This window comes from Manis pentadactyla, chromosome 5 (assembly GCF_030020395.1).
Source record: "Manis pentadactyla isolate mManPen7 chromosome 5, mManPen7.hap1, whole genome shotgun sequence".
NCBI classification, from domain to species: domain Eukaryota; kingdom Metazoa; phylum Chordata; class Mammalia; order Pholidota; family Manidae; genus Manis; species Manis pentadactyla.
This window is the reverse complement of record NC_080023.1, coordinates 158379939-158398366: the sequence shown is the minus strand read 5'-3', so window position 1 is coordinate 158398366 and position 18428 is coordinate 158379939. Positions and strand designations below refer to the sequence as shown.

Sequence of the window (18428 nt, the reverse complement as noted above, 5' to 3'; positions counted from 1 at the left end):
TCAGACCACAAAGGCATAAAACTAGAAATAAACTGTACAAAGAAAGCAAAGAGGCTCACAAACACATGGAGGCTTAACAACACGCTCCTAAATAATCAATGGATCAATGACCAAATCAAAATGGAGATCCAGCAATATATGGAAACAAATGACAACAACAACACTAAGCCCCAACTTCTGTGGGACACAGCAAAAGCAGTCTTAAGAGGAAAGTACATAGCAATCCAAGCATATTTAAAAAAGGAAGAACAATCCCAAATGAATGGTCTAATGTCACAATTATCGAAATTGGAAAAAGAAGAACAGATGAGGCCTAAGGTCAGCAGAAGGAGGGACATAATAAAGATCAGAGAAGAAATAAATAAAATTGAGAAGAATAAAACAATAGCAAAAATCAGTGAAACCAAGAGCTGGTTCTTCGAGAAAATAAACAAAGTAGATAAGCCTCTAGCTAGACTTATCAAGAGGAAAGGAGAGTCAAAACAAATCAACAGTATCAGAAACGAGAAAGGAAAAATCACGACAGACCCCACAGAAATACAAAGAATTATTAGAGAATACTATGAAAACCCATACGCTAACAAGCTGGGAAACCTAGGAGAAATGGACAACTTCCTAGAAAAATACAACCTTCCAAGACTGACCCAGAAAGAAACAGAAAATCTAAACAGACCAATTACCAGCAACGAAATTGAAGCGGTAATCAAAAAACTACCAAAGAACAAAACCCCCGGGCCAGATGGATTTATCTCGGAATTTTATCAGACATACAGGGAAGACATAATACCCATTCTCCTTAAAGTTTTCCAAAAAATAGAGGAGGAGGGGATACTCCCAAACTCACTCTATGAGGCTAACATCACCCTAATACCAAAACCAGGCAAAGACCCCACCAAAAAAGAAAACTACAGACCAATATCCCTGATGAACGTAGATGCAAAAATACTCAACAAAATATTAGCAAACCGAATTCAAAAACTCAACAAAAGGATCATACACCATGACCAAGTGGGATTCATCCCAGGGATGCAAGGATGGTACAACATTCGAAAGTCCATCAACATCATCCACCACATCAACAAAAAGAAAGACAAAAACCACATGATCATCTCCATAGATGCTGAAAAAGCATTTGACAAAGTTCAACATCCATTCATGATAAAAACTCTCAGCAAAATGGGAATAGGGCAAGTACCTCAACATAATAAAGGCCATCTATGATAAACCCACAGCCAACATTATATTGAACAGAGAGAAGCTGAAAGCATTTCCTCTGAGATCGGGAACTAGACAGGGATGCCCACTCTCACCACTGTTATTTAACATAGTACTGGAGGTCCTAGCCACGGCAATCAGACAAAACAAAGAAATACAAGGAATCCAGATTGGTAAAGAAGAAGTTAAACTGTCACTATTTGCAGATGACATGATACTGTACATAAAAAACCCTAAAGACTCCACCCCAAAACTACTAGAACTGATATCGGAATACAGCAAAGTTGCAGGATACAAAATCAACACACAGAAATCTGTGGCTTTCCTATATACTAACAATGAACCAACAGAAAGAGAAATCAGGAAAACAACTCCATTCACAATTGCATCAAAAAAAATAAAATACCTAGGAATAAACCTAACCAAAGAAGTGAAAGACTTATACTCTGAAAACTACAAGTCACTCTTAAGAGAAATTAAAGGGGACACTAACAGATGGAAACTCATCCCATGCTCATGGCTAGGAAGAATTAATATCATCAAAATGGCCATCCTGCCCAAAGCAATATACAGATTTGATGCAACCCCTATGAAACTACCAGCAACATTCTTCAATGAACTGGAACAAATAATTCAAAAATTCATATGGAAACACCAAAGACCCCGAATAGCCAAAGCAATCCTGAGAAAGAAGAATAAAGTAGGGGGGATCTCACTCCCCAACTTCAAGCTCTACTATAAAGCCATAGTAATCAAGACAATTTGGTACTGGCACAAGAGCAGAGCCACACACCAATGGAACAGACTAGAGAATCCAGACATTAACCCAGACATATATGGTCAATTAATATTTGATAAAGGAGCCATGGAAACAATGGCGAAAGGACAGTCTCTTCAACAGATGGTGCTGGCAAAACTGGACAGCTACATGTAGGAGAATGAAACTGGACCATTGTCTAACCCCATATACAAAAGTAAACTCAAAATGGATCAAAAACCTGAATGTAAGTCATGAAACCATTAAAATCTTGGAAGAAAACATAGGCAAAAACCTCTTAGACATAAACATGAGTGACCTCTTCTTGAACATATCTCCCCGGGCAAGGAAAACAACAGCAAAAATGAGTAAGTGGGACTATATTAAGCTGAAAAGCTTCTGTACAGCAAAAGACACCATCAATAGAACAAAAAGGATCCGTACAGTATGGGAGAATATATTTGAAAATGACACATCCGATAAAGGCTTGACGTCCAGAATATATAAAGAGCTCACATGCCTCAACAAACAAAAAACAAATAACCCAATTAAAAAATGGGCAGAGGAACTGAACAGACAGTTCTCCAAAACAGAAATACAGATGGCCAACAGACACATGAAAAGATGCTCCACATCGCTAATTATCAGAGAAATGCAAATTAAAACTACAATGAGGTATCACCTCACACCAGTAAGGATGGCTGCCATCCAAAAGACAAACAACAACAAATGTTGGCGAGGCTGTGGAGAAAGGGGAACCCTCCTACACTGCTGGTGGGAATGTAAGTTAGTTCAACCATTGTGGAAAGCAGTATGGAGGTACATCAAAATGCTCAAAATAGACTTACCATTTGACCCAGGAATTGCACTCCTAGGAATTTACCCTAAGAATGCAGCAATCAAGTATGAGAAAGATCAGTGCACCCCTATGTTTATCGCAGCACTATTTACAATAGCCAAGAATTGGAAGCAACCTAAATGTCCATCGATAGATGAATGGATAAAGAAGATGTGGTACATATACACAATGGAATACTACTCAGCCATAAGAAAAGGGCAAATCCTACCATTTGCAGCAACATGGATGGAGCTGGAGAGTATTATGCTCAGTGAAACAAGCCAAGCGGAGAAAGAGAAATATGAAATGATTTCACTCATCTCATATAAGAACAAAGGAAAAACTGAAGGAACAAAACAGCAGCAGAATCACAGAACTCAAGAATGGACTAACAGGTACCAAAGGGAAAGGGACTGGGGAGGATGGGTGGGTAGGGAGGGATAAGGGGGGGGAAGAAGAAGGGGGATTTTAAGATTAGCATGCATGGTGGGGGGTGGGAGAAAGGGGAGGGCTGTACAACACAGAGAAGGCAAGTAGTGATTCTACAACATTTTGCTATGCTGATGGACAGTGACTGTAAAGGGGTTTATAGGGGGGACCTGGCATAGGGGAGAGCCTAGTAAACATAATATTCGTCATGTAAGTGTAGATTAATGATACCAAAAAAAAAAAGGCAGTTCCTGTGTGGTGACCTCCAATGAGTACTACAGAAGGGTATAAAGGGCATATAAAAGTGTAGGCAAAGGGTCTGTTTGTGTTTATACAGACGATCAAAGCCTAATTGGGCTACCCCAAAAATGAACTAAGATACGATATGAAAAAGAACTTCCAACATCAGCACTCTCTGAAAGACTCATACCAGAAGATGATGATCAAAAAACCCCAAAAAAGATCCACGCACTGCTACAGCTGTAGATGCACTCATCCCACCAGTTCTTTGATTTGCCATGGGAATGAAGAAAGAGATATCTAAGCTGACCTGTGCATACAGTAAAACCACAAATTTGACTGGATCTATACTGTTGGAACTCAACCAAGAATTAGGAGAAGTGCAAACTGTAGCACTCCAAAATCTCACAAGTACAGACTATTTACTGTTAAAAGAACATAAGGGATGTGAACAGTCCCCAGGAATGGGTTGTTTTAATTTGTCTGATTTCTCTCAGACTGTTCAAGTTCAGTTGGACAATATCCACCATATCATAGATAAGTTTTCACAAATGCCTAAGGTGCCTAACTGGTTTTCTTGGTTTCACTGGAGATGGCTGGTAATTACAGGTATGCTTTGGTTATGTAACTATACTCCTATTATGTTAATGTGTGTGCGCAATTTAATTAGTAGTTTAAAACCTATACATGCTGAAGTTACTCTACAAGAAGATATGTCAAAGGAATAATCAATCTTCCCATGTTTTCTTCCACCTGCTACTTCTATAGCTTTTCTTCTTCCTTCCTAATTACAACCCTTAAATAGAATTCGTGCCTAATATCAAATTTACCGAGTATCATAATTCTTCCAAGTGGTAAAGATACCTCAAGACAAATGCTGGGCATAGAAGCCACAGGGCATAAATATGCAAAGAAGTAAAAAGCTAACCTTTTCAAACAATAAGGCTTCTCTCTCACTTACCAACTTTACATCTCCCTGTATGGCCCCGGAAGATGACTGGTTAGCCAGAGACGGGTAAGATTCCTCAAGGGAGGAACAACCTAAGACAGGCACAGTCGCAGGGGGGCCATCAGGTGAGAAATTGGGGATCAACAGAGGTGAGGCTTAGAACCTCATCCCCCCGTTCTGAGAGAAATCTTCTGCATACGTGGATGTTTTATTGCCCTGGTCTAGCTTGGATTAACACATAGTCTACAGGCACACACCTGATCATCTACATTTGCTCTCTTACAACACTAAACTATGTTTTCTACCTTTATCTTGTATCTACCTACCACTTCAGCATTTTATTAAAAATAATAATAATAAAGAGAGAAATGTGGTATCCACATATAAATCAAGTATAAAAACCAAATGAGTATTCATATTTGAACTGACTGTTTAGAGTTCATAATGCATGAGCAAAACCGAAAGTTTCTGTGATGACTGCCCTTGTACTGTTCACTATGTAACTTATTCATTATGTAAGAATTTGTTCTACATGTAAAAACTTGTTTGTTATGCTTCAGAGGATTGGAGACTGATGAAAATTAGGCTTGGGGTGGATTAATGATTGTGCATTGAGCATTGACTCCCTATACAGAATTTTATTGTTGGTAATAACCATTTGATCAATAAATATGAGAGATGCCCTCACAAAAAAAAAAAAAAAAGATACAGAGTCAAAGCAATCAGACAGGTAAATGAATCCCCTCCAGAAAGATAAGCAGCCATGAAAGAAAGGGTCACACCACAAAAAGCCAGGTTAAGCCCCTACTTGTGAGCGGCAGTTTCAACCTCAAAAAGACTATGATCTTTGGGCAATAGTAATTGCTCAGATTTTCTTCAGTCCCGTAGATGGTAGTGGTGGGCAAAAAGATGTTAGAGGAAATACTAGATCAAAAACAAAGACAAGTTATGCTAATATAATTTCTAGTATCTTACAGACTTCAGTAATAAAAGAGCCCCAGTCTAATAAAAGAGCCCCAAAGTTTTACAGTTCATTCAAAGACGATGAAGATTACTAATGCCTCACTCATCCAAAAACTTCAACTTTTCATAAAATCATTAAAAGCAAAAAAATTAAATAAAAAGCCTCAGCGTTTAGATAAAATCCTATCAAACATAACACAAGGAGTGACAGCTGACACCAAAGAGAAGCAAGAAAAATTATGAAAAGTAGGCACAAGAACTCAAAAATATCTCTTTAACATACCAAAGTATTTCAATGCAGTAGTAAAAGCTTTCCCTACCTCAGAAAGTTATGAGAGAATCCCACACGGTTAACGTGATCATAATAATCATCCTGAGACAACAGTGTGACCAGTAGCCAGAATGTATATGTTTTAGAAAGAATGCCATACAAACTGATGAAAAATATTCAACTTTAGGAGGAGGCATGATCTTGGAAAAAACACTGCTCTGAATCCCATTTTATCACCAAGTAGTTGGAATCCTGAGACAAGTCAATTTTCCTCTCTGTTCTCTGCCTTCCCCATCTGTAAACAGAGGAAGCTGAAATAGATAATATCTAGGTCCTTCGAGTTCTAGCATTCTTGCTGCACCTATAACCTTCAATTACCTGGCAAATCCATTTATGAGGAATACCACACTTTCCAAAACTACCAGATAAAAGAGGAGTTGGTGCAATTCAATACAACCTGTATCACCTTTTTAAAACAGGAACCTTATTATAGGTTTCTTTCAACTATAATCCCCAGTTCATCAATGGGAATGTCTTTTTCTTGTCCTCTTTGATTGCTGAGTTTCAGCATTCTGCTGATTTTTTGGCATCTCTACCTTCCTGTGTCCAAAAGAGTTACTCCTGTCCAGAGGCTGCACTACACCTTTCAGCTTCTCCGTCAATAATTATATAACCTTGAAGTGCTCAAGTTTCCCTTATCATTAATATGAAAAGCTATTAGTTGTTCCCATAGAATCATTAATGTTTAAAGAGGCCAGTAAAGATAATGTGACAAACTGTAGTTACAACTCTTTTCTTTTTATCCAAAGAAAATAGCATTCCAACATGGTACACCAGCAGAGGACTAGTGTACTGTTAATACTCAATATATTAAAGATCTCAAAAGTAATTTTAAACTCAGGTGCTCTTAGCAGGAAGTAAGGGGGGGAATAAAAGCAATCTTCAATTTTATGTATTAACAGAATGAGCACATGAATAATGCCAAACAAACTGTTCAATAATCTATCATACTAACTTTGGAATATAGTCAGACACATTCAGAGAGAAGCAATATACTCCGTGCTTGATTTCAAATCCTTCTCAGTTCAGTCAGTGACTTTGGACACTACTGGGTAGCTGAAGGAAGTCTAAGGAGCCAAAAGAGAGAATCCGCATACAGGTAACTGATAATCTAAAATGAGGAAAGAGATGAGAATGCATGGCAGTAGTTCCACTAGATCTTTCACTGAACTCAGTATGAAGAGAACCTAGTTTCTTTTTACCTACCCACAATGGCGCTGGAGTCCAAAAGCTAAGGCCAACACACCTGTAGATCAATCACTTCTGTAACTCTATGGGAAAGAAAATGGTTTTGCACTATTCACCTGAAATACTAGAATCAACTGGCTCACTTTAGAGAAGTTAAAGAGAATTCCTGCTGTACCTTCTCTGAACTACAGTTTTTCCATAGCTTTACAAGACTCAGACCAAAACCAACCACCTCCTTAAGAAACCTAAGAAAAAGAAAAAAGAAAAAAAAGGAGTAATTTGTAAATGAGATTGCTGGCACTAGAAAGAGGAAAATGAGATATCTTAGTAATATTAAAGAGACCCAGGGAAAAGAATTACTGTGCTGATGACATTATTCTTGATATCCACGACTGCTAACTGTGGTAAAATAGGGTTGTGCTTTAATCTATTGAGAACAGTTCTATACTGTGGCATGTGTGGGTGACAAACTGTTCTCATTTCCTTTTACAGCTCTCTAAACTTTAATCTCCAAGGAACCAATGACCTTGGGAGAACTGAAGCACTTTTGTAGAATTCAAGAAAAACATTTTTCTTTCTCTTGCTATGGGTTGTTTATAATTATATCAATAATAAAAATTAACAGCTAATATTTACTGGGCACTTACTATGTATCACGCACTACTTAGCACTATCCACACTGTCTTACTTAATCCTGTATTTTAAAAAAAGATGGTAAAGCAGAGATTTTTTTTTAGAAAGATGGTGGGGTAGAGATAGACATTATTATGTAATCTTCATTTTAAAGATGAGGCTTAAAGAGGTTAATTAACTGATGACCCAAGGTCACACAGCATGCAAGTAACAGAGGTAGGATTAAAACACAGTCTGACCCCAAGTTAGTGTTCATCCTCTACACTAAACATTAAAAGACGCCTAATGGGCACACTCAGAAGGGCATGTGCTTCGAATTATTTTCTCCAATAGTACTGACAAACTTCTGAACATTCACATTCTCCAATTAGTCATTTATACATACGAAAACTTCTCTATTGGGGTAAGCCTTATAAATTCAATCCCCCAATTTAAACAATGACACCTAGTGAGAGACTGCAGAAAAGTATGGCTGTCTTCCACAGGTAAACCTCCAAAATTATGCATCTTAGTAAGACCTATCTCCAAGGACGCTAAAATAGGTAGGACTCAAGGCTGACTGGAGAAAAGTGTTCTGTTGGCCTAGGGAGGAAATAAACCCACATTTACCATGCCAATCACAAGATCCACAAAGATAAAAAATAAGACCATATAAAAAGCTACTTATAAAAAAAAAAAGCTACTTATGTGACAAAGCCACAAGAGTTTAAACTAAGATGGTGGTGGCAGTTTAAATAGAAAGGATCCTGAAGAAGCAACCTTCCCTGGGAAGCCTTCCCAGCTTCCGGATGGCAGAGCTGCTCCTGCCTCTGGCCACGTATCTTGTTCATGCCTCTAACAGCACTGACACTGTGTCCTGGATTAGCAGTGTTACAATCTGTGGGATGTCCCATTATAATGACTGCAAGCTCCATGAGAGCAAGAACTGTGGCTTAAGCATTTTTCAGATCCTAATGCCTTCTTGAATCCTGAGAGATGAGCTAGCTCTCTGCTCATGAGCTTCTATGATTCATGAAGAAAAGAACCTTGTCTTTCATCTTTGAGAAATAGCTCCAAGGCTTTTTCAAGTCTGCTAAAGAGCAACTCCACTGACTAAAATGCAAAATTGGGCTGGGGAAGGAGGTGGGCAGGGGGAGAGATGCAGAGAATTACATGATATCAAGCAAGCATCTGGCCAGAATATTTTCAGCAAAAACATGAAGCCTAAATCAGGGCTGGAGAGCTAAGAGTTGTCTACATGAAGTCGCTGAAAGACAGAATGGATGAGTTCCTAAGACGAGAAACAGGGTTTAGAACAAAATTCTAGTGAAGAGTGAAGAGTAATGAGGCTCAAGAAAATCTTTGGCAAAGAAGGCATTAGCAACCTTCAGGAATGTAGGTTTGAGCCATTCTACAAAATAACTGACCAGTGCTCTTCAAAAAGAAAGTCAAGATCATAAAAGACAAGGAAAATGACAACTAAAATGCAATGTGGGATCCTGGATAGGATTCTGAAACAGAAAAAGTACATTACTGGAGATTGTCCTGACATCTGAATTAAGTCTATAATTTAGTACTAGTACATGAATGTTAATTTCCTGGTTTTGATCACTGCACTATGGTTATATAAGATGTTAACTTTAGGGGAAGTTAACCAGCTGGGTGGGGAGTGTACTATAAACTCTCTTTACTATTTTTGCAAATTTTCTGTAAGTTTAAAACTAGTTCAAAATAGAAAGTTTCTAAAAATGTAGGTTTTTTGTAGTAAGAGTTCCAAGTTACAATAGGAAGAGGAGGGCAATTCAGAAACTGAAGTAACATATTTGAATCAAACTTTCTTAAAGTCAAACATGAAAGCGAAGAGATACAAGCCAGCAAGAAAACAGGATACAAGAACAAAAGCTTTCCAAAACGGGGGGAACAACCAGAGTATATTTGAAGGTGTCTATGTACTGACTCATTGACTTAATCATTAAAGAACCAGTTCCTAGGCATCAGTTATAGGTAAGACACTCTGCTAATGTTTCTCACCCACACACTATCAACAAAAAACACAATAGAAAAAAGCTCAATTACGAACTACAACACTACCTTAAGAGGCAGATAACAAATACAAATGATAAAAACACACAAGGAGAAAACTGCTTATTAAAGCAAACTTGAGCTAACACTTTCTACTAGAATAATAAGAAAAAATAATTCAGAATAAAAATAATTAATGAGAAAAAATTAAATTATGACAACCAGCAGTACCTAGCTTTCAGTCACAATTGTAACACACGCTGCTGTAAGCTCATAAAGGATTTATTCCACATGAGCACTGTGTACTGCTCAACATATGTGCAGCTGATGTGACCCCATCATCTCCTGCCACTCCCCTCCATTTACTCAATTCCCTGAACATTTCACTCCCACGCTTTGGCTCTCACTAATTCTAGTCAAGAATGGCTCTCCTCAACCTCCTTCAATACCCACAGAATTCCTATTCATTTATCAAAGCTGAGATTCCAATGTCATCTCCTTTTTCTTCACTGACCAAACTAAATCCATCCTCATCAACACATCCTGTTGCCGGGCATACACAAGTCACTCCTTCCATTGTGCTCCTGTAACATTGTTCACACAGTTTAGTTGTTGAAATGTCTGTCTCACTCCTTAATGTATGAATTCCATAAGGTCCAGGAACAATAAAAAAATTAAGGTCTTAATTTTATTACATGCAATACTTAGCCCAAGAGATGGCACAAGGTTAACTATTAATGACAGATGGGAGGGAAAAAATGCTGCATGAATAAAATTCACTGCAATATTATCTCAAGAACATAAACCTGGAAGCTGCCTAAATATTCAATTATAGAGAAACAATTTAGGGGAAAATGGCAGATCAACCACTCAAGCAAAAAGTCTGCAAACATTAAAAATAATGTGGAAGACTATGCAGAAACACAGAAAACATTTCTGGCAATGTTAAAAACATAAGACACATAACAGTATATATATAATGATTATATCCATGCAGAATCTGGAAGGACTGTGAGAACATAAAAGCATTTATTGGATTAGGGTAGTAGTCTTCCTTTCTTAAATACTTTCTTTTAAGACTGTTCCTGTCAGTTTACTGTCATTAAAGTTTTTTATTTCAAAAGAAAGAGGGAAAGAAGCAAGATTATAGGTTCCTATAAGCCCCTGCAATCCAGGGAAATGCTATATTACAGAAAGGTGACAAGAGGAGTGGGTGTCTGCAATATTGCAAAACCAGGGGTCCCTGACCCCAATCTGCCTCAAAGAGAATACTTCTCATGTCACAAAGGAATCATTGTCACCGAGCCAAGGTGAACCAAATGTGAATTCTTTATTGCAAAACTCCGGGGGTAAGAACTTTTTCCAGACATCTGTGGAATTAGTATTAATGAGAATGCCCTGGAGTTCATATACGCGCCTATGCGGCAGAAACTTCTCAGCCAAGGAACTGCTGGGCACACTTCTTGATGAGATGTCTAAGCCTGAAGGCATCAAAAAAGTACATTTCCATATTGGGAACATAACTGGTTTCCTCTTTAAGACTTTTTCCACTACCTTCTGTCCACACTGTAATTCTCCTGTCCTCTCAAATGAATAGTTAACATATGTCAAGGATAGAAGGCATATACTGAGGCACTTACTGCCTAACTCTATTACTAAAAGAACCAATCTCAGCAGAAAATTGGAATCTTCCCACAAAGTTGCCCCCAAAATGAAATTTAATAAACACCCCCAAAATGTTAGATACTTTTAATAAATATTTCTTAACATTACATATTTTGTTTACCTTCGACTCTGAATTTTAGAAAAGTAAAGAACCCGAAGTCACATAGCTCAATCCTCTCATTTTACAGGTGATAAAGAAAATAATGTACAGAGAGGGAAGTGACTTGTCCTAAGTCATCCAGATAAGTAATGATAAAGGTAGGATTAAAACTCAAATCTTCCAGATTTTCAGCCCTGATTCATCCTACTATATCAAGCCTTTTTATCCCCTGAAATCTCTAGAGCTCTTGGCCTAAATAATTAGTATCACAGAATTTTAAAGCTAGAAGGGACTTCAGGAAGATCTACTTAATCCCCTCATTAGGCATATGAGGAAACTGAGGCCCACAAAGATTAAGTGATTTGCTTCCAATATCTTGGATGGCAGGGAAAAAATATAACTTAAGCTCCAAAAACTGCAGACCAATGGCCATGAAAACGGAGGAGAATGTCTCAGCTGGGGAAAATTTTAAAAGGAATGTAGATCATTCTAGACCAGAGGGTCTCCAAGTGTGGTCCCTGGACCAACAGCTTCAGCATCACCTGGGATCTTGTTAGAAACCAAATTCTAAGGTCCCATGGGAGACTTACTAACTCAAACTCTCAGGGTAGGGGTGTTCAAATCAGACAACTTTGTTCCCGTACATCCCTGACCAATGAACTTCAAGGGTCATAGTGAATCTATTTTGTAAATGATGACTAAAATTAACAGCACTTAAGATTTATGCATCTTCTGTATGTGCACCATACTTTAATGTTTAAACTTTAAAAAGTTTTAAAACCAAAATGGAAAACTAGATGTGGGTATTCAGTTGGTTCCAGTTCTGGCTCTGCTCCTTACTGGCTATTTGTCCTTGGGCAGGTAACTAACCTCTCTTAGCTAGAGTTTACTTTTCTATAAAATAGGGATGCTACCTACTTCAAAGGGCATATTAAGAATTACACATAAGAACTTACTGAAAGCACTTTAGCTCAGCATCTGACACAGAGTAGGCAGGTGGTACTGTAGCACAATGGTTAGGGGTTTCCGCTATGAGGTACACTTTTTTGTACCTCAGTTCCCTCATCTGTACAACAGGCATTAAAAATTTGTACCTTCCTCAGAGGGTTGTTACAATGATTTAAAGAGATGACACAGGTAAGCAATGCATCTTTCATATCTACAAAATGTTTTCAGAGAGCTTTTGCATCCACTGATACAGATGATCCTCATGACTTTCCACAAGAGGATGGGTGCATTTGATTGATTAGGGACTATAGATTTCAGACTGTACCAACTTTTAGGATCAGGAAGAATGGACATCGGCCATACAGAAAGGAAATTGAATGAATAGTGCATGTGGGGAATGAACAAAGCTGGAAATACGGAGACCACGATACTGGGATCAATTCTGCCAACTACGTTGGCCCACAACCTCAGGGAAGTCTGTTTGCCAGAATGGGGTTTGCTTTTCATCTGTGAACAAGTGAACTGAATGTTGTATCTATAACATCTCCCCAAATTCAAACTCATCATGAACAACAGGAAGGCCTACATGTCTGTCATCTGCCTATTATCTCCAACTTTGTCACCTACCATTCCCCTGCTCACTCATCATGTACCAGCCAAATCAATCCTCTTTCTGATCCTCTAAGAGGCTGAACCATCTTCTACCTTACAGCCTACATACTTGCTATTCCCTCTCTCTTGATCATTTTGCCCTTTTTACATGACTGCCTCCTTCTCAACCTTCAGATCCTTAAATCCATTCCTCAGAAAGCCCTTCCCAAACCATATTATCTAAAGTAATAAGTCCTGTCTCTCACTCCCAACACTGCTAAAGAAAATAAAAATTTTCTGTACAATAAAAATATGTAGAAAGCCAAAAATAAGCCACATATGTAACTTTAAATTTTCTAGTAGCCACATTAAGAAAGTGTTTAAGGTGATATTAATTTTAATCATATATTTTCTTTGAACCAATATATCTCAAGTATTATGTCAACAAGGACTCAATATAAAAATTAACATAATTTTCATAAATTTTTTCATACATCCAATGTGTTTCATTTTACACAAAATAATAGTTTTTATTATATTTTACACAAATAGCAGATCTCAACTCAAACAAGCCACCTTCCAAGTGTTCAACAGTTACATGTGTCCAGGCTACAACACCAAAACCCACAATGCTATGGTATACCCCGCATACCCCTCAAAGCACTTACCACAATCTGAATTTGTTTGTTTACTCACTTATTTTGTTACTCCCCCACCAGATTATAAGCTCCACAAAAACAAGCACCTTGTCTGTTTTGTTCAATGTTGTATACTCAGTAGATACAATGTCTTGCATAGTAGGTGTTCAAATATTTGTTGAGCAAATGAAGGAACCTCTTCTAGCCTTAATATTCTATGAGTCAATGGACTAGCCATTCTACAACTCCCAAATAAGCATACAACCACTCAGTCAACAACTCTATTTCCTTTCTTGTTTAACATTCAATTACTGTCTTAAAAAGTTAAGCCTCTTGACTACATATCTCCCATTACTCACAATTTCTTTCCCACAATGTACAGAGTCTCCAAGGTTAGTTCTCTGTATATTGGCTGAGGCAGTGGCATGACAACAATTGCTAACATTTATATTGAACTTCAATTCTGACAGACATCGGTCTCAGCACTTTACATTTCACAACAACCTTATGTGGTAGGTACCATCACTGTCCCCATGTACAGATGAGAAAATGAAGGCAGCCAGAGGTTAAGTATTTTGTTCAAGCAAAACAGAGATTCCAGCAACATGGGCCTCCAGACTCTGGCTCTTGATCACCTATTCTCTACAGCAGAGCTGTCCAGTAGAAATGTAAGGCCAGTTACATATCTGATTTTAACAGCTACACTAAAAGGCTAGTCGCTACATTAAAAAGTCAAAAGAAATAGGTAAACAGGTAAAGTTTATTTTAAATATCTCACTCATTACCCATAATTATTTAATCAATATGTTCAGTAATCACAGTAATTGGTATGATCAACATGATCATGTAATCAATGTAAGTTTCACTTTTTTTCATACCGAGTCTTCAAAATCCAGTGTGATTTTACACTTAGAGTACTTCTCAATTCAAACGAGTCCCAGTTCAAGAGTCCAGTAGCCAAACATGGCTAGTGGCTGCCATAACGAACAGCAAAGCGCTACTGTCTCTCACAGGAAGCCTCTTTCAGAAGCCCGAAGAGGGGGTGGAAATTGAACTGGGAGCCAGAAGACCTCAGCTCTAATCCCAGCTCTTACTTGGTGAGGGACTTCAAACAAGTCCTTTTGATCTTCTGGGCCACTGCATCCCCACAAGTACCCTGAGCATGGGGACAAGTAGATTCCTATGGGCCCATCCCATGCCAGACTTTCAAACATCTCCCAACAACTGCAGTTAACATGGCTTTCTCCACTTTAAAATAAGCTTTCACATCCATTAGTTGATACAGTTCTCACACAACCCTACTGGGTAGTAACTGTCTCCGTTTCACACATACAAAAAATGAGGAATGAGGCTCAGAGGTAAAATGACTTATCCAAAAGAGACCCAGCCAGTCCGTGGAGAAGCTAGGATTCAAATGCAAGAAAGACCAGACCAGTGCCCTCCCACCACCACCACCAAAACAACTCAATGACTGGGAGAGAAGAGAGCTGAAGGGGGGTGGTTGTGAAGAGAGTCTGGGGCCTTCAGAGGAGTTGAAGGTTACCAGGCCCCAAAGAAGGGGCCCGAGCCTTGAGAAGGAATGAGGTGAACGGGCCCCGGGGAGAGAAGTGAAATGAGAAGCTCAGGCTCCAGGGACATGAGAAGTGAGGGGACCCAGGCCCGGGACTGAGATGAGAAGAGGTGAGATGAAGAGACTTCAGTCCTGCGACCCCTGCCTAGGTGAGCGGCCGGTCTACCAGCCCTCCTCGTCTCTTATACCTGGTAGCTCAGAAGTTCGCCCACGTCCATGGTTCCAGAACCTCCACTCACGCCCAAAACGCGGCCTCAGCTACACCTCCAGCCACACTGCCGTAAAGCGCCGTGAGCGGGACCGCAGAGCCAATGAGGTAAAAGTGCGCGCGACACGCGAGCCGGCCACACTGCGGTAAAAGACAGTGTCGCCGTAAAGTGAACTGCATTTGCGACAGTACCTCAGCCCGAAGCCTGAAGAGGGCGCGGAAAGGGGGCGGAGACTTGGAGGAGGGCGGTGCGGTAAGGGAGAAGACCGGAAAGGAGCCAAGATTCATTTCAGGAACACCCAGTCCAGGCTGGAGTGCTGAGAGTTCCATAAGTGCCCTCATAATCCTTCCAGTGACCTAAGCAACTTTATTCTCATCTTACAGATCAGGAAACTGAGGCATAGAAATGCACTGTGCAGTTACTATACACGTTTACCACATGTGGTTGTTGAGGGCTTGAAAATATGGCTCTGAATTGAAATGTGCCCTGAGTGAAATAAAATACACACAGGATTTCTAAGACTTACATTGATTACATGTTGAAAAGACATTTTGGATATATTGGATCAAATAAAATATAAAATTAATTCCGCCATTTCTTCACACTTTTTAAATGTGGTTAGTAGAAAATGTAAATTACGCATGTAGTTCTCTGTGGCTCCCACTGTATTTCTGTTTGACGGTGCTGGCCCAGAAAGTGTATTGTCCAGGACACTACAATGACTACTGGCTGGAAACTGTTGGTAATCACATTTCCCTTTCTGGGCTTCTGTTTATTCATCTATGCAGAGCCTAATGGGAACTGGATGATCTTGTTTCTACCCAAGTGATACAAAAGGTTTTCTTAGGAGAAAGTTGCCCATCATTGGAGGAGCATCATTCATTCAAAGAGTGCATCTGAGCACCTGGGATTCAAAACAGGCTCTATCTTCAAAGGGTTTTAAGCCTCTCTCCCTTAGTCCCCTTGGCCATTAGATGCTTCCCTTTCATGTTGACATTTGTCTTAGTCTGTTAGGGCTCCTGTGGAAAAAAATCGTACATTGGGTGTCTTATAAACAACAGAAATTTACTTCTCACAGTTCTGGAGGCTGGGAAGTCCAAGATCAAGGTGCCGGCACATTCACTGTCTGGTAAGGGCCTGCTTTATGGTTCATAGGTGGTTCCTTCTTGCTCTGTCCTCACCAGGTGGAAGGGGGTGCCAGAGCTTTCTCCAACCACTTTTATAAAGCACTAATCCCAGGCATGAGGGCTTTGCCCTTATGACCTAATCACCTCCCCAAATTTCCACTTTCTAATATCATCACATTTGAGTGTAAGATTTCCAACCTAGAAATTTTGGGGGGAACATAAGACCATAGCTATATTTATAACCATCTTCCCCATCCCATCTCCACTGCCTCCAATTATGTGAATTATTGTTATTCCTCAAAGTGCCAGATCCTTTCCTCTTCTGTCTGGCCACTAGACCCATACCTCGTTCAAATCTTTCTCATCCTTCAGTTCTCAAATGTCACTTTCTTAGAGTAGCCTTCCTCAATTTACCTTCAATGCAAGTAAGCAACCCCTCCTCATTTTTCTCTTTCCTGGCACCTTCTCTACTGCACATATGTCAATCTATAATTTTGTATTTAATTGCTGATTATTTGTTTATTGACAGCTTCATTTACTGGACACGGGCTCCATGAGAGCAGGAATTGTGTATGGCATGTTCACCATTATGTCTTAGTACAGCAGCCTAGTACAGTGCCTGGCACGGGAGATTTCACAATCGGCCTTGTGAGTCACAGTTAAGGAGACTGGATTTTTATGCTAAGAGAACTGGGAAGATATCAAAAAGTTTTAAGCAAGGGAGTTTTGTGAGTGAGCTTATGTTTTTTATGAATCACCTATGCAATCTGCTTTAAACTGAATTATTTGGCTGTCTTTTCCCCTCCTTCTTAGCTGTGAGTACAGACTACCTTATTCGGGGAGACAGGATAGATTAATGGTGGGAGCATACCCTTTGCAACTGTGCCTTTTAAAGCTATGTCCTAGTTCCTGGTATTCTGGAACCAGCTTGTATAGACAGGCTTACAAGAGTCCAAGGTTAAATTTTCATGAAATTTGCAAGCAGATTGACAACAGCTTGATTGCTTGAAATTGGCTACAGCACATCATGGAACTCAACAAATGCTACACATTAGGGTTATTGGTATTTCAGAGAGCTGGTTGTTAGACATTTACCACCACACCACTGACTCTGGTTCTAGTCAAAGTTCTACCACACCTACCTGTGTTCCCTGGGTAAGCTACTTTTTCTCTAAGTTGTAGTCTCTTCATCTGCAAGGTGACTCACTCATTCATTTAACAAGTATTGACTGAGTGCCTACTCAATGCCAGACATGATTCTAGGTTCTGAGGATGTAGAATTTTATAAGAAAAAAAAGTTCCTGCCCTATCTTCTAGCTGGAGAGAAAACCTAATGAGGAAGATATTGTTATGATCCTGATTTTGCAGATGTGGGAACAGAGGCAAGCAGCTTCACCTCTATGTGCCTGGTTGCCTCACCTGCAAAGCAGAAATTCAGCTGAATTTACCTTATAAGGTTATGTGGAATTTACATGAGATGCTGCATGCAAAGCACTTAGCACAGTGCCTGGCACAGAAAAGAACTCATTAATGTTTGATGTTAATATTATGGGGTGTTGAGAGGGCAGGGAGGTGGGCAAAATAAAGTCATTCCTTATATACTTTCCTTCACATTTAATACTCTTGTCTGTGTTTTTAGAGATCAAACCTTAAAGATAGAATCATAAGATAAAAGCCTATAAGAACCAGGTTTGAGCACCCTGCAATGGGAATATGCTCTGCCAGGGAAGGTTTCCCAGAGGAGATGCCATTTGGATGGGGGTTTAAAGGATAAGAAGATTTAGCCAAGAGGACATGGTAGGAGACTGGTGACCCAGGCAGAGAAAACAGCATAACCAAAACTATGGAAATTGGCCCATTTCTTATAGACAGGGAAGAGGACATGTGGTGGGAATGGTAGGAAGTAAGACAGGAAAAGGTGGCTGGGGAAGATCATGGATAGGGCTGCCAAACATATAAAAACAGCCAGTTAAATTTGAATTTCAGTTAAATAACATTTTTTTAGTACAAATATGTCCCATGCAATATTTAGTAAC

The 18428-nt window shown here is 39.3% G+C and overlaps 1 protein-coding gene across 1 annotated transcript in view; it reads right to left on the bottom strand.

Moving 5' to 3' along the window:
* Positions 1–15371, bottom strand: part of CTNNBL1 (catenin beta like 1) — a 178572-nt gene extending 163201 nt beyond the window's left edge. Inside the window, exon 1 of the mRNA XM_036902319.2 lies at positions 15245–15371. Within this exon, the coding sequence (XP_036758214.2) occupies positions 15245–15274 (30 nt within the window). The 5' untranslated portion in view covers positions 15275–15371. The remainder of the gene's footprint in view (positions 1–15244) is intronic.
* Between the last annotated feature and the right edge of the window lie 3057 nt (positions 15372–18428).